This window comes from Coffea arabica, chromosome 10e (assembly GCF_036785885.1).
Source record: "Coffea arabica cultivar ET-39 chromosome 10e, Coffea Arabica ET-39 HiFi, whole genome shotgun sequence".
Taxonomy (NCBI): domain Eukaryota; kingdom Viridiplantae; phylum Streptophyta; class Magnoliopsida; order Gentianales; family Rubiaceae; genus Coffea; species Coffea arabica.
In genome coordinates, this window is record NC_092328.1 from 47,142,648 (window position 1) to 47,164,672 (window position 22,025).

Here is a 22,025-nt window from a genome sequence, read left to right on the forward strand (position 1 = left end):
CTTAATTGTATGAAAAAAGAGTTTAATTATTTATTGATTTTAAACAACGATTTTAGTGATTAAGGCTTTAATTGAACCTATGAACGATTTTGACATATCTTATATATGTAGTGAATAGCAATTAAGCTTTGCTTAATTATTCTAGTAGGACAGGAAAGAGGTAAGTTTTTATAATTCTTGATGAATTAATCTCGATTTGCTTAGCTTGAGATAATTAGTTTGGCTCTTATCTGTTTTGGTCTTTGGTTCTCTTTGTACACTTCAAATCAATTTCAAGTATTTTCCATGCTAAAGCTTGATTGAGCTCTTGTATTTTCCCTAAAAAATTTCTCTGCGTATGGTATGCAGTACACTACAAGAGTGGCTATCTAACACGACAAGTGAAGCTTGATGCCTTGATCTTTTACTCCCTCCGTCCCACTTTGATAGTTCTGATTCTTTTTTCGTACAGTTTAAGAAAAAATAGTTAACTTTGTTGGAACAATCAATTTAGATAGTTATTTTCCTAAAATACCCTCACATTAATTAGAGTACAACTTTATGGGAACTTGAATTGATGGTAAAAAAATAATAAACTCTCTTTAAATGGGATAGATTTATAGTAACAACAACTTACATTGAATAAGATTATTTTAGAAAAATTAAAATACAACTACATTCTTCAATTGGAAAGTGGACTATAATTTGGGACAGACGAAAAATGAAAACAGGACTATCAAAGTGGGATGGAGGGAGTATTTGTCAAAAAGAAACGGGTGCTAGTACTGTATTAATGGTTAGCTTAATCTTAACGACATGCTATACAAATGAATTAGTTACATTTTTGTCAAGCCTACTAAGAAGACATTAGCATAGTTAGCACATTGATTATGTTCAAGAACTTATAGTATGAATTATGCTTGTGAACATATATATATATATATATATATATATGGGATAATTTCAAAAACCTCCCCTGAGTTTCCTGACATATACCTCCCTTGTCATTTAAAATGACAATTTTACCCTTAAATATTTCAATGAAATCCTCTTATTTTGTATGCTTATACTTAGAATGAGTTTTAAAATTATTTTTTATTCTTTTTCCTTCTTATTCCTTTTTTTTAAAAAAATTTTCGCCAATAAAACTGTAGAACTACCACTATTGCTTCTAGTTTTTATTGTAACCAAATGTCGAACTAGTGATTTTTTGATGAGTTAATTTTATATATAATCCAATGCTTTTGCTAATCTTTGATTTTTATTTTTTGGTACTAAAATTAACAATAAATCAAAAATAAATGGCCCAAAATCACTACCAAATTATGATAATCCTACTACTCAAAAAAATTCATAAACTCTAAATGAATTATTTCAACATTTTCTTTTCTATCTTATAAATCTAAATCCATAATAAAGTACCATCAAAAGTATCCTATCATAGTGATAAAATTATTATTATAGTTGTTTATCAAACAGTAGGAATGGACATGAAAATTTTGGCACATTTTGCTTGTAATTATACTAGATAATCTTATAATTGTATAGGACAATAAATTAAAACTCATTACACAAGGGCATTTTTGGATATTCATTTAAAAAATTGACCAATTCAATATTATTTTAAGATTTTGTTACTAAAACTTTTAAATCAAGGGAGGTAAGTGTAATTTTTCAAACCTCAGGGGAGCTCAATAAAATTATCAAAAATCTCAGAGGAAATTTCAGAAATTATCCCTCTATATATATATATACACGCACAAACACACACACGTACATACACTCAATGAGATGTGCATAAAACTCATCACAAATTGAGCCCTCCAAGTATATACAACTCTGTGATCAGATGACCACTACTACAGAGATAGTAGGGTTTGGTGGCTTGAATGAATTCAAGTAGGTTGCTTAGAGGACTAATACTATTTCGTCTTTAATGTCTTTTGTCCACATATTAATACTTCACGTTTATTTTGACGTACTCTTTATTTCTTTACGTAGAATCAGGTTATATATATATGTGGCTGGCCATGTCCTCATCTATATATATACATGCATGCAAATATTGCGGCCGAAGTTTGCCAGATTTTGCAGAAAGCTAAAAACGTGGAATTTGTTGAACCGAAATTGATTCCTGGATTTGCTTTAACATGTGGTTTCTCCGAAATGCCTTGCTCAAGCTCTTAACCGCCGCCATTAGCATATCCAACCCCTTGCCCTGATTTCATGGCCGCTGCATTTGTTACTCTTTTCCCCACTAATGATTTGATTATGGATAGCTTAAAAGTAAAAACTTTCGTATTTATCTAATTCTTTTCTTTGACAAAAATGGATAGATAGGGGGAAATTAGTAAGGTAAAGAAGAAAAAGAATGATGCCATATTTGATGATATTTTTTTTGTCTTGCAATTTCACAATTCTCGACCTTTATTTAGTTTCCAAAATCGACCTTTATTTCCTTAAAATGGACCGATTTCACCAATAAGAAATAGATTACTTCCTATTCACCATTTCTTAATTAGTTGATGATGTAGGGCATCAAATACAAATACATATTTCTAATTATAGAATGTCTTAATATCTGGAAGGCCCTTTTAATTTTAGATACAATGAATATTTTTCTAATACACCATAAGTTGATTCTTAATTTCTCATAAAAATGGGATGGATGGAGTGTACTAGTTAAGACTCAAGAAAAGCTTCTTCTTGTTTTGATAAGGATTTCCAAGAAGTTAAGCGGGCAAGAATGCTGGAGATTAGGGATAACAAGTTACCAACAGTTGTGATTTTTTTTAAGCTTTATTTGTTTAACTCTTATTATTATTACTATACTATTGATATTCTTTTTTTTTTTTAAATTACTGTTGACGTCAATAATGTAAAGTATTAAAATCAGTGCAATGTCTGAAAAAAGACCTGAAATACAAGTATTAAACATCAAGATTCGGCACATAAAATTAGGTCAAAAAAATAAAACAACTTTCAAGCTTGACAATATGAGCATACACTTGAAAACAAGTTTGTCCATATGAATGAGCTATTGAGCATGACATCTCTAAAAGAATCTTGGGTAGAACATATTGAAGTTAATGATAATTTTTCTCAAGAACCTTTCAAAATTTACATATAAATCTAGTGTTTTCAGAATTAGTATTCATAAAGTGACTATTATTATTTGGATTGTGATTTTCCGCAGAAAATTTTTTACTTTTTTCGTAAAATATTTTCTGATCACCTTTTTATCATACATGCATCAAATTGCTACAGTACATTTCTCTATAAAAACTCCTATTGTGACTTCCCTTACTCTTGTTTTGATTTAATTATTTTCATTGTGTTCCTACTTTTTTTTGCCTTACATGTTAATTTTTCCTTAGAATTTTTCTCTGGAGATTGAAGCCTTCAAATGTACAATTATATAAATTTTAAAGTTGGAAACTAGTATTACCTAAATTCAGTTATGCTATACAGGTTCGTTGTATTAAAGATTTGGTCGGTCACTCAAACCATACCAAAAAAGCAATATAATCATCCCCTATTCCATAAAAAGTAATGACTTTTTAAAGAGAGTTTATATATATACTCAATTAATTACGAAACTAAGGTCTTTCATAGAAGCCACCTCGTATCCCATTATAGCCTTAATCTTTGCAAGCCTATTGGAGAAGTCTCTCTCTCTCTTTCTCCGAGAAAAATGATCAAAATAGATGAGATCATAAGATGAAACTAGATGGATGACAAGAGAAAGATAACGTGAAACACAAGGCTTAAAACTGTCTTTCTAGTGGCTTTAAAAGGTTCATTGGCCTAACAGATAGATTATCAAGTTCAGATGCTAATTTGTATCCCTTCATTCCCTTCCTAACTCTTTCTTTTCAGGATTTATTAGAGTTTGCAAGAAACTCTCATTTGGAACCCAGAAACTCTTCAGTTTCAATTCTTTTCAGAGGAAGACAGCCTTAAACCCTCTACCTCATAAGTTATAGATAAAGAGATCGACATGTGGGCCGGTATCAGAAGATCAAAAAACAATCAAGGTTCGACTCTATGAGCTTCAATCTCGATTTTTAGTTGTTCTTGTTATTGTATTTTATATTATTTTTGCCTCTTTGGGGTTTTGCTGCATGATAAGAGAATATTACAGTACTTAGGATTTCATGGTCCTGACAAAACGTTTCTTCATGGAGTCAAGTAATCGTATAGTCTAGAAAAAGTTTGTTAAGTTTTGGAACTTGGCACGAAGCTTAGCTATTTTTGCTTTTTGGGTAATAAATTTCTTCTCCAAAATTTGCAGATGAATATACTGAAAGAATCGATATTATTAATCAATATTTTCCGTGATTATCTATCCCATGTAATGAATTGTTCAACAATTCATGCTTACCTTGTGATGACAATACCTCCATGCATGAATATTAGCGTTTGGATAACTTAAATAATCTAATCTCCATGGCTTTGTCTCAAAAAACTTCTGACTTTAATCTATGAGTAGTTGCTATCTAGTTCAATTGGTTTCATCTTATTTCGTGATCATCCTGTATAAAGTTAGTTCAAACCTTTCATTGATTTTCCTCAGATAAGAAGGAGATGATAAGGGAATCATGTAGAAATCTTAGTGTGAACGAGGAGTACCTTGGAGCATTAAGAACAAAATCGTATACAGAATTTTTCAGCAAAGCTCAGACTCTAGTTAATCAGCCATCTTTTCTTAATTACTGCAATCAGAGGTTTTCAGATACTCTTCTTGAACCCGGACAAGAAACCATAGCAACAATTCTGGAATCAGCAGTATCTCTTTCAAGAAAATCTGATCTCAGAGCCCTTCTCTTCAATTACTTTGATATTAGTGCTGAGGCTTCAAAAATTTGCAGCCATCTTCTGAGAAGCATTAATCAACTTCAATCCAATTACCAGCTTGTTAAACAAGTTCTCGACACGATCGATGACCATTCCCCCGAGCAATTAGGATTCATCGTTCCTGAGCTTCGTGAACTAATTTCGCTCAACAATCCATTATCTGGTCTGAATCAACAAGATTTCATCCGAATCCACGACAAGTATTCATCAGTCCTACAACATTTGAAAGCAAAGCGAAAAAGAATTTCTCGGAAAATCAAGCTAATAAAATGCTTCAACAAGGCTTCTGGAGCATGTGTCACGACAGCCTGTGGTGTAGTTGCAGTTGCAGCAGTAGTCCTAGCAGCAGCACATACACTTGTCGCATTGACAATGGGACCAGCTCTCTTTACTTTGCCACTGCAGCCACTGAGGAAAAAACTTCTCAAAATTAGTGCTGTGAAATGTGGATTTCTAAGAAAATTTGGAGAACAACTTGATGTTGCAGCAAAAGGGACGTACATTTTGAATAGAGATTTTGATACAATGAGTAGACTTGTGGTTAGGCTTCATGATGAAATTGAACATACCAAGGCAATGATACAATTCTTTTTAGATAGAAGAGAAGATAAATATTCTTGGCAAATACTGAAGGAGCTTAAGAAGAAGGATTTTGGGTTCAGGAAACAAGTTGAGGAGCTTGAAGAACATGTGTATTTGTGCCTTGTCACAATTAATCGGGCTAGAGTTTTGGTTGTCACTGAAATTGCCAAGTCTTGCCAGGAAAATTCAGTCTAGTAATTTAGAAACCAATTCTTTTTCATTTCTAAGCTGCCAGCCACCAATTCCTTGTTTATTAAATAGCAATCTATTTGTAGATAGGATATCAGGCTTATTCCATTGTAAATAGTAATATTTCTTATTTGTTTCATTTATGGAGTGATATAATGGCTATTCTTTGATTTTTTTTTTAAACATTTGTATCTGCACAAGTTAAGGAGTCATACTCAGAGGTATATTCTTTGACCTAAACAAGCTCATGGCATTGAACAAAGAAAAGCGATTGAAAATACCAAGTTTGTTCCACGGTTACAATTCCACATTTACAATAACAGGTTGAAATTTTACAAAATTCGCAATTGGCATTTACATCAGATAAAATTTTGTAGAGAGCACTAATAAAGCATAACGTAGGTAACTAATCATATTCAAGTCGAACTCGAGCAAGGCAACGTTGATACCTAACTCCATTTACTTGCACTCCTAATGTAATGCAAGAAGGTGTGGACTAAAAAGCATGTCCCATAGCATGCATTTATTTTTTGGTTAGCTGTTGAAAGAGATTAGTTGGAAAGATTGATTGCAGGATTGGAGTTTTAAAGCATAATTATAGATCCCCTTTCTTTATTTTGCTGGAAATTTATTATCTTTAATTAATCTTCATTTTGTCCTTTCAATGCTTGCCTGTGGAAAGAACAAGAAAATTTTTTGATTAATAGAGGCGATTTTGGCAGTGATGTTGAATTGCACTATGACAGTAGTGTTTCTAGAAAACAGAAAGATTTTGACCTTTGTATGTATTTAGTAGTCTTATGGTCCATTTTTACGTCCTAAATATTTTCCGATTGATGTATTTGTATGAGGGGAAAATGTATATATCCACAAAATTTTAACTCGAGGGCAAATAATAAATATCCATAAAACTTGCCCTGGGGAGGGGGGGGGGGGGGGGGGGGAGGGCGGAGGCTACTTTTCATTTAATGTACAAATATATTATGTTATAGACAATTACCACGTAGCCCTAGAAGAGGCATCCATCCATCCAGCCAGCAACTGCGTTGTATTTTGTCTACAAATGTGAAGCAAGTTATTCGGACATTTTGGTACTTCCACATCTAATTATATACCTATTCAATTAATTCCCCCACCTATGAATATTCTTGGGATAATTTTTGAAAAATATACTGTAATAATTTTTTGAAAAATATACTGTAACATTTTTTTTGATGTGATGTATGTAAGATAAAAAAGGTAATTAAAAAATGTGTTAATGATATAAGCAAATAAATTTTTGCAAATAAATCACTATCCAAACAAACCCATTTCCTTTGCTAGTTTTCCCAAAATTTGCTAGCATTTTACTCCATTGATGCTAAAATGGTAAAAAAAAAAAAAATTCACATCGATTTATAATATCGATGCCAAAAAACAAAACATGGAAACATCAGTTAGACAAAAATCACAATAGATTAGAAAATTCAAATTAAAAGGATTTTTTCGGCCGGTGTCTAGTTCATTGGACAGTCATTAACACATTTAAATTGCACCTAACTTATCAAAATTATTAAATGCATTTAGATACTTAGATACTTTTTCAAATCAATTACACTTTTTCAATAAATTAACACTTAAGACTCATTGAATTTTTTTTTTTGCCACAAGAATATGGGTTGGTCCAATTGGCTTTTGACAAACATTTAGTACAACCTTGTTCTTCTTTGAGATCATCAATGTTTACCGTGTGGGATCTGTCTGTCTGTCAAAACCATAGGCCATTGGACATGTATCAGCCTGGACCTATTTCTTGAGCATCTTTAACTGCTGGCCAACTACTAGAAGAATCCCAATTTTCTTTTACCGAAATTAAAGGAAAAGAAAATCTCAATCCTCTAAGCGAATCAAAATTGCCCCCAGAAAATAAAATGGAAAAGGAAAAACTTTCTTAACTTTCAGCTGCCAATTATTTTTTTGTATGCCAAGCATTAATATCTAAATAATGCGAGATTTTCTCTTTTCTACAATTATGCATTTTCCCCTCGATCACAGTCTACTCAATCTGCTTGAATGAGACCTTATTTTCCATATTTTTTTCTATTCTTGACTTTTTCAGTTTCAACCAAAAGTCCTTCTTCTACTCGTTTCTTTTCCCATTTAAGAGTTATAGAATAAATTATAGAGAACTTTTCACTTGCTTTTTCTACTAAATAATTTTAATTATTTTCTCCCCTTGCGTCATTAGTCAAACTCATTAAACTTCTTGAATAAGTTTATTAATCATTGCTTTCCCCAAAACTAAGGAAGCTTGCAGCATTTTTTTCTGCTCCATTTCCCTCCGAAAAGGTCTACTTCAAGGTATTAGCTCAACCATCAACCCCGAAATCTCATTTTCTAATTCAAGAATTGTTCTCTTTTTACTAGTTTTAAAGTTTAGTACTCAAGTATTATCGCATGTTTCTTGAATTGTTCACTGAAAATAGGAAAGGGAAGATTTTACTTGATTGATCTTGACGGTATAACTTATTTGAAGCCCTTTAATCTATTGATTAAGCAGTGTTTTTGGCTGCTGGGGGTGTAAAGTGTGATTCTTTATTGGTGTTTGTTGAATATCTTTCGAGGTCTAATGCTTTAATTGCTGTACCAAACGTTCTACGCGTGATGTTGACTGGTTGATTTGTAGTACTATTTAAGTTAGTTTATGAGCAAAAAGGTTAGTTAATGAGCTAAAAGGACAGGCTATACAGCTTGATTTGCTTCTTTTTGTGGACTCTTATTGGTTATCTTGCTCGACCATTTTGGTGCTCTTTCCCATTTTCAGCCTCCCCTTAATTTATATGCTTGCATATTCGTTACGTATAAGGATGAGGAATTTTTTTTTTTTTTTTGGTGAAGGGATTTTGGAGTTCTGGGGTTCTCGCATTTGTTTGTGTTCTGCTAGTTCTCTGTGTTGGATGTAAAGAACTGATTTTGGAGGGTTTTGGTGGTGTTTCAGCATCAATTTTTCGTCAGTTACTTACCTGAGGTATTTTTGAAGGAATCTGAATTCGAAATGTTCTGAGTTTTATAAGCTTTCTGGATCAGTCAGATGAAATGGATACCAATGGGTCTGCTAAACCGTCAGTTTATGTGGAAAACAAAGGGAAAAGAGACCAGGTGGTAGAGAACAAGTTAGACCAAACCCATGATGGTAGTAACCTATTGGTTGGCTTAGAGAGGAAGCCTAAGGGTGAGCGATGTAATGCTGGTGCAGCAAATGGAAGAGGGAGAGAGCAGAAATATACACTGGAAGAAGCGGCTGCTAATTCTGCAGGGAAGTCTAGTGTCAGGTTGTTTGATGGATTAGATGAGCAGGGAACTAGTAGAGGCGACAATAGTCTTTTGGATGATGAGCAGTCTGAGGCATGTTCTACTCCTGAAGTAGACTCCCAGAGGAAACCACTGCAGCAGCATTCATCAGTCCTTGAGATTTCCCACTCGAAGGACCCTCCTGTGATCCGATCACAGCGGGCACGGAGAGGTTAGAAATTGGAATTTTCTCTTTGTCTGGATATTTATTTGCTTGCTTTTCTTGTTCTCTTTATTTTTCCTTATTGTCATTATTTGGCTTTCAATTCCTAGTCCCATAAGTTCTGATTCTTCACTTGGAAAATAATTGGTCTTGCCCTCGTGGTTGTCCCTCAAGAACTGGAAACTTGTCAACTATGTATAGCAGGTGAGGAGAGATGGAACAAAGAATAAAAAGGATTTTCCATCCTTGAGAACAAAGACTATTGTTTGCTATATGATTTTCAATTGAAATTTCTCCAAAAAAAAAGTCATATGAAAATTGGGAAGCAATTTTTCTGAATCTAGGCTACATCCATCTCATATAATTTCTATTTCAATTAGATGCTTTTGTGATTAGTTGGAAGAAGTAACTGCTCAGTGCTAAATATATTTTCTGTTGTTCCTGATTACCCGTCCTTCTGGAAGAAGCCAATAGCATCATCATGACATCTTTGCCCCTTTACAGTGTTATTTGGGAAAGTGTAGTTCTTCATGCCAGCCATCTGATGAAACAGGCTTTCAGAACAATCTCTTATTGAGATTTAGAGCTTTCAATAAGACTTCTAGGTTGAACTCTTATAATGTGACCTAATAACTACAGCATTCAGTTTGCAAATTTGAGATTTAACTGTCAAAAACTTTTTGTTTGGACCATCCGATTAATGTATGCTCATCATGAGATTATTTCTTCTCTCTCCTCCTCCCTCCCGCTCTCCCTCTCCGTCCCCTCCTCCCTCCTCTCTCTCTCCTCTTTTTCCCCCTTTTCGATCTTAAATTTTGTTTATTTGATTATTTTTCAATCTACCTTAAGGTTTTGACCGATGCATCACTGACCTTATGGGAAGTCCTAGAAATGTCTCCCTTGGAAACCGAAGAATTGGTTATTCAAGATCCATGGTTGAGAAGAAAGGGAGTCCTATGTATGACCCAAAGCTGGATAGGCTGTCCAAAAGTGAGAAGGTGACCATGGATATCACTACTATTTTTTCATTACAATTTCTTGTTTTCTGTTCATTTTTATTGTTAAATTTCAAGTTGCATAATTGCTATTTTAAGGATATTGTTTACTTCTTTCACAATGTTAAACGGCCTTCTAAGCACTTGCCTAAGTAGTTAAGCAGGTTGCAAACATATCCCCTTTTATAAGAGAATAAGAATATGTTTTTCTGTTTTCTCTTCCCTTAGGTGTGTATGGTCATGCATACTCGTATTACTTTTTGTACATTGGCAAGGGTACTGTGTTTGGCCTTTCAGGAATGGCTAATTATGGACCTAGTGAAGTTCCAAAATGACGGGACAGTGGAAGTTGATCTGACTAGGGGTTCACCTGGAGCGTCTGAACTGTTAGAGCTTAGCTCACTTGAAGGACCTCCTCCTATTTTAGATGATATTGTCACTGATTTCAACAAAACAATTCCCAAATTGAAGATTGCTATGCTTGTGGTTGGAACAAGAGGAGATGTGCAGCCATTTCTAGCCATGGCTAAGAGACTACAGGCACGTCAGGTGTTGGTTTCCAATGAGCGTTACAGCTGTCTATGCTTGGTTCTTTAATTTTCTTGTATTGCTTGCTATGTTCTAATTGTCTAAAAAGGTGACAACAGATTTATATGGATGTTTGGATATGTTCTTTTACTGAAATCTGTACAGTCATATCAGCTTAAAGCGTGAAGAAAAATTGATTTACGGGAGTTCTAGAAGTCTAGGATTAAGTGTTGTAATTTTCTTTTCATCTTCATGATCTGTGGCAGTTAAGGTTTCTTCCCTTGAGCTTAATTAGAATTATGGGAAACACTCTTTGCAGTGATTTTCAAGTAATTATGATATAGTTCAGAATTTCTTGACTTCATGTTCTCAAGAAGAAAATGAATTAAGATGACCTACAGTTGACAAGGTGAAGTTGTGCAAAAGGATAGTGCACAATGATAAGTTACTTAATCTCCTTTTGTTCTACTTGGAAATCACAAAATTTAATATAAAGCCCTGGACCTCGTATATTTGTTTTAAAGAGCAATGTGATGCTTCATGCTTGAATCTATGCCTTGTCTGCTTTCACTTTTGTGGTTTCCTAGATTTAATCAAGATATGTACATGCACATATGAACTAGTGCAAGTAGGAAGTGTTAATTTTTGTTCTGGATCATGCAGGCCTTGTAGTTTGGTACCTTTATTCATTTTCTTATAAGTGTCTGTATCAGCTTTCAAAGAATAAGTGAAAGTTACACATATGAACTAGTGCAAGAGGGAAGTGTAAATTTTTGTTCCGGATCATGCAGGCCTAGTAGTTTGATACCTTTATTCATTTTCTTATAAGTGTCTGTATCAGCTTTCAAAGAATAAGTGAAAGTTGTGCTTGCAATATAAGGATTTATCATGCCTTTTTCTTTTCTTATTCCAATTTAACTCAAAGATTATAGTTATTATATTTACTTATGTAGTGATGTTTTCTGTGATTTTTTGTTCCTGAACATCAACTTTGAGGGAATTGGTCTACATCATTTTCAGTTTTATAATTGTATAGCAGGGGACCAAAGAGTTAAATGGAGACTTTAAGTTGATTCACATGGGGTATCATGTTCTGTTGTAATGTAAATATATGCCTACAAATTGCTCTAATTTTGGTGTTAACATGCACCCAATTCTGCAGCTGTAGGTAGTTAAAAGTGCAAAAAGGAAGATAAATGAAAAAGTTGGCTTTTCTGTTCGTTTCTTCCATGTAATCTCGGTAATTATAATTTGAAAATTTGATTATTTCACAAGTCAATAACTTTTCTTACTGTGAAATATTCCATGCTACCCATTTGTATGAATTATTAGAAAATTAAATTTGATTATTTTTCTTTCGGAGCCTGTGGTCATTTGATTTGGTTCTGTTAGGGCATGGACTCTTTAATTGGTCTCTAATGACATATTGATCGATTATTGTGGCCCATAAAATGGAAGAGTGGTCAATCTATTGCTTTGCTTATCTTCTTCCTGACAGTTAATTATCTTAATACTTCTGTGGTGTATTTACTATTTGCTTTGAGGTCTCACTTCAAGTTTGTTGAGTTGTCAAATTGAAACATATCTCTAGTTTTCAATTATACCGTATTATATTTATGGTGTAATTTGTCTTTGGACATTCTGTAGTTTAACAGCATGTATAACCTTTTCATAAAAAAAGTGGGTTCATTTTTGGACCTTCTAACTCTAAGTGTACTCACAGGAATTTGGTCATCGTGTTAGGCTGGCAACTCATGCTAACTTCGATGATTTTGTGAAGTCTGCTGGCGTAGAGTTTTTCCCTTTGGGCGGTGATTCTCGTGTATTAGCAGGATGTAAGAGGTCCTTGACACTCAAATACCTCTTTTTAACCTGAAGATGTATTTATTTATTTTTTCTGTTGATATAGCTTTCATGAGTTATCTATCTCTTTTTTGGACCTCACTTCTGATTGCTACTTTTACTTTCCTGTTGTAATCATATGGTTGGTATATTCAGTTTAACGTGGTAGCTAGATTATGAGAATAGAAATTGAAGTCATATTCAAAAGGGTTAACTAATTCAGTGTCTCAGCAGTACTCTTTCTTGCTACAATTACATACACGTATATTTTGTAATGCAACCTGCTTGGTTTTGTGTAAAATTCTAATTGGTTGACTATGGAAGTCTTTTCTATGTAATGATGAATTTGTCTCCTGCTTCTGTAGATATGGCCCGCAATAAAGGTCTAATTCCATATTCACCAGGAGAAATATCTATTCAGCGAAAACAACTGAAGGCGATTATTGAATCTCTTCTTCCTGCTTGTACAGAACCAGATCTAGAAAGCGGAGAGCCTTTCAGGGCTCAGGCAATCATTGCGAATCCTCCAGCTTATGGTTAGTTTATCAAATCTGAACAGACCTCTTTCCCCCTCCCCCCAGGCGGTCCTTAAACAAAAGGAAAAAGGAAAAGAGGAAATATTTTCGGTGGACCATCACCTGTATGAACAAGGATTCGTTTTACTTTCCCACCTAGCTGCTCTAGGTAGGGTGTAGGTCCTGGGTTTTTTTTTTTGTTGGGGGAGGGGGGGGGGAAGGATATCTGTTGGTGTGTCTGTTTCTCGCAGGTAATAGATTGGCTTGGATGTCCTAGATCTTTCTTTTACTATTGTTGAATTCTTACTGGATGTTGTCATCTTACTCATCTGTCTATAGAGTTCAGAAATGTATTGCTCTTTGTGTATTTGATAAACCAGTACTAATTCAAAGAAATTAGTGAGAATTTGGACACTGGGCATGAGGCAAAATTGAGATTTTATGTTCTCAGTTGACAGATGATTCCTGAAAATGGTTCCAATAAAAGATTGTTTCAGTTGGTGGCATCACTGGTGTAGTTATGATAATAAATCTTTTAGCAGACATTAGGATGAGTAATTGAGGATAACAGAAGGTTAAATTTTAGTTATTACCACAAATGAACACATACATATAGTGTGGATGTACAAATTTTGCGATAAACTTTTGTCTATTCCAAGCCCTGTTGGCCTGAATTTATTATGGTACTTGAAGTATATTCTTGTTGACAGGACATGTTCATGTTGCTGAAGCTCTTGGTGTACCCATCCACATCTTCTTCACAATGCCTTGGACGTGAGTGCAGTCCCATTTTCTGCAATTTCTGTCCTCTTTTGTTTTTCTGATTAATGAGCTTATGCAGTTTCCTTGATATCCTTACAATCAATTAATTAGTCTCAACTGCCCTTAACTCTTGGAATGTCCGAGTCATTTCCTCATAAAATTGGGACTAAACTTGGATTAAGTTTTCCTTTGCCTTCTCTTTCAAAGTGTTGATGAATAGGACTCCCCATCCGTTCTGCTTTTATGAGGAGTAATGTGTTATTTTTTATAAGTAGAGAAGAATTTTCATACAAGAGATGCTCTTAGGTGCTCAATATCATTTTCTTTGACATTCAGCTCATGATGGATTATATCTGAGCTTTCTTGCATTTGGTTATGATGGGCAGGCCCACATGTGAATTTCCTCACCCATTGGCACGTGTACCTCAAAGTGCGGGTTACTGGGTATGTTTCTGTTTGTCCTGCCAACTTCTAAGTTTAAATCATGAGTTGTTCTATCTAATTTGTTCTTGTTCTATCTAGCTCTCCTATATAGTTGTGGATTTACTTGTATGGTGGGGAATACGAGGATATATAAATGACTTCAGGAAAAAGAAGCTGAAGCTGTCTCCTATTGCATACTTCAGTATGTATCATGGATCAATATCCGATTTGCCAACAGGCTATATGTGGAGCCCCCATATTGTGCCCAAGCCACACGGTATGTCTGGTCCTTTGATTGTCAAAGTGGTGCATTCTTGTGTTAGTTATGATCTGTTGGACTATAATTTTTGGAATATTCTGCATTATTTTTTCTGCTAAATACTATTTGTAGCAATTTTTGTACCCTTTTCAGCATCTTGTTTGGATCCACATTATGCTTGTTTATTTACATAAATGGATCTCTTTTAAATTGTATGTGTACTATCTGACAAAATGACATTAAGAGCATTATCACACTCCAAATTTAGTGTATTAAGGATTACAAAAGATGAGTATCTTGAGTGCTGACATCTATAGTTTGGATTTATGTATAATTTTGTTGAGGACAATGAGTCTCTATTTTTGCTTAAGCATTGTGTACTTAGGTCATAAAGCCCTAATAGGAGTTTTAATGAACTGAACTGAACAAGTTGATGATTAATATTGCTAAAACTTGGTATATTACCTACCAAGTTTCAACAAGCTGTGTTTCACCTTAAGTTATGTGTCATTTGCTTCGTGCTTGGGTGATCTTCTGCTGAACTATCTCGAGTAGCTTAACCACCTTCAATATGATTATTGTATTATATGCTTATGGAGTTGAGATAATAAGCGTATTAAGTAAATGTCGCCAACGGTCTTCAAATGTAGTTGGATTAGTTTGCTAATCTGTATAGAAGAGTTCTTAATGGCTAAAATCTCCATAGCTAATTTCAATAGTTCTTGGTCCCTCTGATATGTTTTTGTAACTTAGCCCAATGGTTAAGGAAGTGGAGATTAACTCAATGTATGGGTGCCAATGCTCTTAACTTCGATTTGTCAAATGTATTTGGAATCCAAATTTGCGAATAAAGTTTGGGATTGGAGTTTGTTTGAACATTGAAAAAGATGTGTATTTTATTATTCAAGTTTGGCATGTCAAGGGATGTGAGAGGTATGATTGCAGAAATAGATTCACTAAAGTGTCAAACATTTCATTAAGCCAAAGCAGCTGGTGTCACAAGTTCAACCAGGATGAAAGGAATAAAGTTTATGAGATGATATCCTTTGATGGGTAGGAGTTTACTAACTGAATATGGTTTCACTGACTTTTTTCAGGATTTTCCATTTCCTCCACTCTTGATTTCCATTCTTCACAGTTCCCTCTGATTGTAGTTTTTGCAAACACTTCAAAGAATTTAGTTCATTGCAGTAGCATGACATAGCTGTTGAGAAAAAATCATTGCAATTCTATTATTATTTGAAAATTGTTGGTTCACCATCATATCCTTTGAAAAAATTATTCATTTAATTTATTACCTTGCAGATTGGGGGCCTCTTGTTGATGTTGTTGGCTATTGTTTCCTAAATCTTGGCTCAAAGTTTGAGCCTTCGGAAAACTTTGTTAACTGGATCCAAAGTGGACCGAAACCTATATATATAGGTTTTGGAAGTATGGTATGCTATTTTTGTTTGAAGTTATTGATGTGCTTCATCCTGTATATAAATCTTTTTGTTTTAGTAGGAAATCAAGTGAAAGAGTTATATTCTTCTTATTTGACACTTGAAGAAGAACTGAAATATTTTTTTGCTTTGACTTTTTTTTTTACACTTTCTCTGCTCTAATTCAAAAAACTAGTCAGCAAAGTTTGGGTTGGTGATTTGGTATCGATACTCTGCCATGAATAACTGATGCATATTAATTAAACAGTTCTTAAGCTTTGTGGTATGGACATTTTGTCTATGAAATAGAGGATTGTGCAGAGACCATTAACTTCTTTATGAAGTGATGTAGGTGCACGTGGCGTAGCTCATGTCTTATAAAGTTCTTTGTGTTTTGCATTTGCATGCTATAAATTTTTGTCACAAGTTCCTTATTTTTCCCTATTGCTTGCGAAGCCTCTTGAGGATCCCAAAAAAACTACAGAAATCATTTTAGAAGCACTGACGAATACAGGACAGCGGGGAATAATTGATCGTGGATGGGGAGATCTAGGTTCTGGTAAGTTATTTGGTTCAATCTTGTCCCTTCAGTTGCCTCTTGCTCAAATATAATGTGCTATAGGTTCTTAAAAAAGTTGATTCTCATTTAGCAACTAAATTGGGCTGATCCAATGGCTGCTTTTGCAACTTTCCCCAGCCCCTACCCCACCCACCTGCAAGGGAAGAAAGGAAGAACAACACAAAGGAAGTAACAAAAGGACATAGTGGGAGGTCCTGCCAATCGGAAAGTGAATTTGAAGAAGAAAATGCTTCTGCTCTTTTTGAAGAAGTCACCCTTAAAACCTAGGGAAACACACGCAACTGAAAAAGACGAAGCCAATTAGAAGACATGCAGAAGCATAAGAAAAATTAGAAAAACTTAGGCTTTCAAATTTGCTCTCTTCTTTGGAAGTAGATGCTCTAGATGCAGCTACTTGTCTTACCCATGTATAGCCATTACAGTTTTCAGTTTTTTACTTGTCTTAGCTTTTTACAGTCATTATAATCATTAAATTTACCTATCCTTGTATAATTTTTGGAGAATGGCAGTCTCACATCATATTATGTATGCTCTCCAAATTGTTTTTGAGAAACTTGTTTTTCTATATTCTTTTGCAGTGGAAACTCCTGAAAATGTTTTTCTTCTTGTTGATTGCCCCCATGATTGGCTATTCCCTCAATGTTCAGCGGTGGTAAGTTCTTTTTTAACTAAAGTCTCTCCCCCTATTAAATAAGTAAAAGATCTGTATTGTTGAGCTCCTGCTGAGTTTGTGCATATATATAAGCGTGTGAAATGTACATAGATCTAGCAATGTCACACCCTTCTGGCTTGGAGTTGAGAGGCAGAGAGGAAATGCCTTTGATAGATTACTCCGTGTTGACTGCGATTATTGATGGGATACTTCTTTGGGCCTGTACATCTTGCTTTTGTTTGATCTTCTAATGCACCTGTCATATACTGGGTAATGCTACCATGCAGGTTCACCATGGTGGTGCTGGAACTACAGCTACAGGATTGAGGGCAGGGGTAACTTTTCTATATCACTGGCTTTTTAAATTTAAGTTTTAGCACTTTTACATATCTGTGTCTTTTTAACTGTCTTTTCACAGTTTATATCATGTCATATTCATAGCAAATGATTCTCTTTGTGAAGCAAGTAGTTGTTCATTTCATGTTTGACCTATTACACTTAATAGTGCCATTTCCATTTTCTACATTTTATTATTTTAAGGTGTATTTTGTCTCATGTAAGTTCAATTATGTGATATGCAGTGTCCAACAACCATAGTTCCATTCTTTGGGGATCAGTTTTTTTGGGGTGATAGAGTTCACCAAAGAGGACTGGGACCTGCACCGATTCCCATATCTGAATTGAGCGCTGAAACCCTCTCAGATGCCATAAGATTTATGCTCCAGCCGGAGGTTGGCTGCTAGTTGTGCTATTTATTTACTTATTTATTTATTTATTTATTTTGTTTTGCATCTCCTTTTTCTCATGTTTTCTTTGGTACGTAGCATAATCATGTTAAATTGGCGTGAAATGAGGTTATTTTTAAACCTCCCACTAGTACGTTTTCGGAAAACCTTGTCTGTTATTCCTTGTAAAATAGACTTCTTAGCAAGACATTTGCATTCCTATTTTCTCATTTTAACATTTGATGTTGATGTGTAGTAAAAATTGCTTAAATAATGGCATTTTCTGCTCTGAAGTATCATGATAGGAATTTAGCTTTCAATGATCAGGGTTTTGATCGATTCTAATCCCCTGCAGACAAAATACCTTTTAGAGTAAGCATAAACATCTTGATGATGTTTGCATTCCCTATTGTTAACAAAGCAAGTTTGTGTTCTCTATTTTTAGACAAAAGATTATGTAAGACACAGAACATGAAGACAGAAAGAGGTTATGTTTCATAGATTAGTTATGGAGTCATTAGGTAATCTTATCAGAGCATAGAAGTATGCTCTTGTTGATATATAAACCGAGATGCATTGCAAGCGTATAATCCCTGGTTAGGAGAGGAGATAGGAGTGGGTTCCTTGGCTTTTCATGGGACGGAAGGCCAACAAGGTTTAGTAATATACTGGCTTGGGGTTGAGAATATTTTTGATAACGGCATTCAACTTAGTTACGATGAACGAGGTGCTGTGTTCTTCTACATGGGTGGTTAAGAGGATCACAAATTACTGGATCTCTATATGTATGAATGACCTGAAGTTATCAATTTAATAGATCTAAATGATCTGTGGGTTTCATGAGCTTTAGATGAGTAGGACAATCTGCTATCATGGCTGAGGGAATTGGCCTCCGATGACCACTTTAAAGACTTGGAACAGGGAAATAAAATTTTGTATTTCTGTCAAAGTTCAACGTACTCTATCCTTGCAGAAAATTTGCCTTTTTTCTTTGTTTTCTGATGAAACATTCGGCATATCAACTAGAAACTATAATCCCCCATCCCCCTCCCTACTTAAATCCCACCCCTCTTCTTCTAGAAAAAAAAATAACAAAAAATCTAGAAACTGTAATCCCCTATGTACTATGTTCTCCTTCTCAAAGATGAATTGTTTACGACTTTACACCTTCATCATCTTGTTCTTTCGTTGTTAGTTGTAAACTCTCTTTTGGTAATCACCATATTTTGACTCACATCAGCCTGCTCCTGTTTGAGAGAGGTCTGCAATATCTATTGCCTCTATATGCTTGCAAATGTTAACTGAATCTCTTCCAGGTAAAATCTCTGGCTATGGAACTAGCAAAGTTGTTAGAAAATGAAGATGGTGTTGCGACTGCGGTTGATGCATTTCACCGGCACTTGCCTCCAGCATTACCATTACCAACTGCATCAACAGAGGACAATGATCATCCAAATTCCTTGCAGTGGCTGTTCATTCAAATTGGCAGATTATGCTGTCTGCCCTGTGGTTCCTAGAATTTCTGCTGCAACATCAGTAGTGATTTTTGTAGATATAGTTGTATGATTTGGTCTCTATTTATAGTTGATTAGTACTGTCTTATTCATTCATTTTATTGATCCACCCTTCTGTGGGGTTGGACAGTGGTCAGTATATAGGCTTTCAAACTTTTTTTTTTAAATTTTGGGAGAAAGGCTAGAGTGGAATAGAAGAACTAGAGTATTGTTTTGACTAGTAGGTTGAGGAATAGAACTTGAAAAAAGGAAAAAAAAGAGACAATTATTCTGTATTATACTGGGTGCAGTTTATCACTGGATCCTAGTTTTGTCATTTCCTTCTTGTGTCATTATCTAATTTCCATCTGTCTTACTTTCAACACCGTTGATACATGATGCTAATTTGGTAACATAATTGTTTTTGTACAAGAAGTTTTTGACCACCACCATCTAATGCACCTTAGATATATATGTGTGTGTGTGTGTGTGTGTGTGTGTGTGCATATATAGCAACAATCATTTCTTATATATCTTGATATCTCTCCACCTTGATTCCATATAGCTGCTTGAATTAGCTGGTGCAGCATAAACTCCACACTTGAAGTACAAGTCACCTGGCCCCTGATCATTCTTCACAAATTTTTGAACACCATCGATGAAAACAGTGATTTTTCCTTCATCTACGTTGTGGATTACGTTCAATCGAAACCATTTGTCGTATAGATTTGTGTCAACAACTGCGAACTTGTAATATTTCATATCACCGTCGTAGATCCTCAGTTGGAGACTTGTAGCACCAACCCTTGCACCATGAATTTGCATTACTGTCACTCCAGAAGTTGCTTTAGGAACGTATGCATGGCCTTCAAATTGCCAAACTCCAGAAGAGTAGTCAAGACCCTAGAGAGAGAGGGGAAAAAAGATCGGTAAAAAGATCGGGTATTATACGAAAAAAAAAAGAATTAGAGCACTGGTTTTTTTTTTTTTTTTTATTAAAATTGGATTGTCTGGAATCTTATTTTTACTAGTGATTAAGGTACGCTCGATGGGTTTGCACCTAATAAAATTAAAAATATTTATGAATATCATTTTCATTCCAAATGGAAGTATTAAAAGGAAAAAATGGTGTGGACTAAGGTGATTCCAAAAATAGGAAGAAAGGAAAAGAGAAAATAGCCGTGACTAATATTATTGTGTTTTGCATTTTAACATCTCTACCATAAATTGAAGCTTCTGACAAACTGTATAATTTTGAAGAGCGCAGAAAAAGTGGATAAATATGAATGAGTTCAAAACACAAAAGATGGGAAGATAAGTAGAAGTTAATAGTAGATTTTTTGTTCTTTTTTTTTCTGTTAGAAAATTTGACCATTTTACAAAAAGGGAAAAAATAAAAAATGACGTAGTCTCGGGCTCTATATATATAGTCAATCTACAAAAAGTAACTGAAAATCAAATTTATGATATTTTCAAGTGATAGATATAAATATAAAAATCTCTAAAATCAAGGAGGTGGATCATCTTTTAGTTTGTTTCTGTCACTTAAATCGTATGCTGTTTAGTATAGGATTTCACACGCACACAGAGACACACACACACACATATATATATATATATATATATATATATATATATATATATATATATATATCTTTTTTAGAACAAAGTGGTAAGAAAATATACAGAATTACATGGTAGAAAAGTGACCTTAATTCGGACTTCAGTGCGTGGTCTGGTAGTAGTATCAGGTTTAAAGGGCTTGTCATTGGTGTAAACCCATAGTCTCCTCACTCCATTTTGATAGCTGTATCGATCATTGAGCGGTACATTGTATGGCTTCTGCAGATCAAAATTTCGATCAGTTAATGGTATCTCAGTGAACCCATCTGTGGGATCAGCAAGACATGACAGAATTTGACCGGTTGAGGAAATCAAAACTAGGAATAACAGTAGACTATACAAGCAAGAAATGCCCATTTTTCTGGAAATTCTTGATCTTTCTTTTAACCCTTTTGTTTGATGATTGAAGTTGAGAAATTTCATGGCTCCATTTATATAGGAGGATTCTTATTGTCTGCATGAAAAGGAGATGTTTCCTAAGGTTCTTCTCCGCAATCATATTAATTTCTAGGTAATTTGTTAATTACTAAACGTGAATAGTACGTAAATTTGTTGAAATCCGGGATGAATTTTTTGGGTCTCTTCAAAGATGGTTGACAGATAATATTGTTGCATTGCCGGGGTGGGTAATTGGGGTAACATTTCATTTTATCTGTTGTATAATTTTCTGGCATTTTATATAAAGGGTCATTTTCTCTGTTGTATAATTTTCTCCAATGTGAAACAGGGGAAGATTGAATATGCAGACAACTGCTGTGCCTTATTCTCTCAACCATTGGTTCTCGTACGTTTGTTCCACATTAAATTTGTAGAATTTTGCAGCGGCTTTCATTTAAATTCAAGAACATGGAAAGAACAATTAAATTCTCTAGGATAAACAATTTTTTCAGACTAAAACACAAATGTCACCGAGTGCACAAATCACTTGTATGCCTTGATCCATTATAATGAACGATGCATAATTATTCAAACTTTTTGCGTACTTCAAAAAAATAAAAGAAAAGAAAAATCACTTGTACAATATCCTCGTCTAAATGGTCTTCCTTTTCTGAGTTCAAAGTTTAGTTTGTGTCACTATGAGAAAATGGTTACTCATATCTTAGTCGG

At 34.4% G+C, this 22,025-nt stretch overlaps 3 protein-coding genes across 9 annotated transcripts; 2 read left to right on the forward strand and 1 right to left on the reverse strand.

The window, feature by feature from the left end:
• The first annotated feature begins 4,559 nt into the window (after positions 1–4,559).
• On the forward strand, positions 4,560–5,617 carry LOC113711585 (UPF0496 protein At1g20180-like). Its single transcript, XM_027234744.2, has one exon. It carries the CDS (start codon positions 4,567–4,569, stop codon positions 5,611–5,613), a length of 1,047 nt encoding a protein of 348 aa, XP_027090545.2. The 5' UTR covers positions 4,560–4,566; the 3' UTR covers positions 5,614–5,617.
• Positions 5,618–7,474: 1,857 nt separating this feature from the next.
• Positions 7,475–19,632, forward strand: LOC113712470 (sterol 3-beta-glucosyltransferase UGT80B1). 7 transcript variants are annotated; one of them, XM_027235914.2, is made up of 16 exons: positions 7,475–7,947; positions 8,485–9,109; positions 9,950–10,098; positions 10,324–10,635; positions 12,347–12,458; positions 12,831–12,848; positions 12,936–13,001; positions 13,691–13,754; positions 14,129–14,186; positions 14,265–14,442; positions 15,730–15,860; positions 16,302–16,404; positions 17,004–17,077; positions 17,365–17,412; positions 17,659–17,808; positions 19,119–19,632. In XM_027235914.2, the coding sequence occupies exons 2-16, from the start codon at positions 8,683–8,685 to the stop codon at positions 19,317–19,319; spliced, it is 2,091 nt and encodes a 696-aa protein (XP_027091715.2). In that variant the 5' UTR covers positions 7,475–7,947; positions 8,485–8,682; the 3' UTR covers positions 19,320–19,632. The 7 variants fall into 7 exon arrangements, with proteins under 7 accessions (XP_027091715.2, XP_027091711.2, XP_027091713.2 ...); XM_027235910.2 differs by having other exon boundaries at positions 12,831–13,001; XM_027235912.2 differs by having other exon boundaries at positions 10,393–10,635; positions 12,831–13,001.
• On the reverse strand, positions 19,562–21,300 carry LOC113711586 (citrate-binding protein-like). The gene is made up of 2 exons (XM_027234745.2): positions 21,006–21,300; positions 19,562–20,198 (listed from the first exon to the last, which is right to left on the reverse strand). The coding sequence occupies exons 1-2, from the start codon at positions 21,273–21,275 to the stop codon at positions 19,815–19,817; spliced, it is 654 nt and encodes a 217-aa protein (XP_027090546.2). The 5' UTR covers positions 21,276–21,300; the 3' UTR covers positions 19,562–19,814.
• Positions 21,301–22,025: the final 725 nt, after the last annotated feature.

Coding starts and splice junctions, on each gene's coding strand:
- LOC113711585 (XM_027234744.2), top strand. CDS start 4,567: ATGATAAGGGAATCATGTAGAAATCTTAGTGTGAACGAGGAGTACCTT.
- LOC113712470 (XM_027235910.2), top strand. CDS start 8,683: ATGGATACCAATGGGTCTGCTAAACCGTCAGTTTATGTGGAAAACAAA. Junction 9,110..9,949: donor ATCACAGCGGGCACGGAGAG/GTTAGAAATTGG, acceptor ATCTACCTTAAG/GTTTTGACCGATGCATCACT. Junction 17,413..17,658: donor CTACAGGATTGAGGGCAGGG/GTAACTTTTCTA, acceptor TGTGATATGCAG/TGTCCAACAACCATAGTTCC.
- LOC113711586 (XM_027234745.2), bottom strand. CDS start 21,275: ATGGGCATTTCTTGCTTGTATAGTCTACTGTTATTCCTAGTTTTGATT. Junction 20,199..21,005: donor GCACTGAAGTCCGAATTAAG/GTCACTTTTCTA, acceptor CTCTCTCTCTAG/GGTCTTGACTACTCTTCTGG.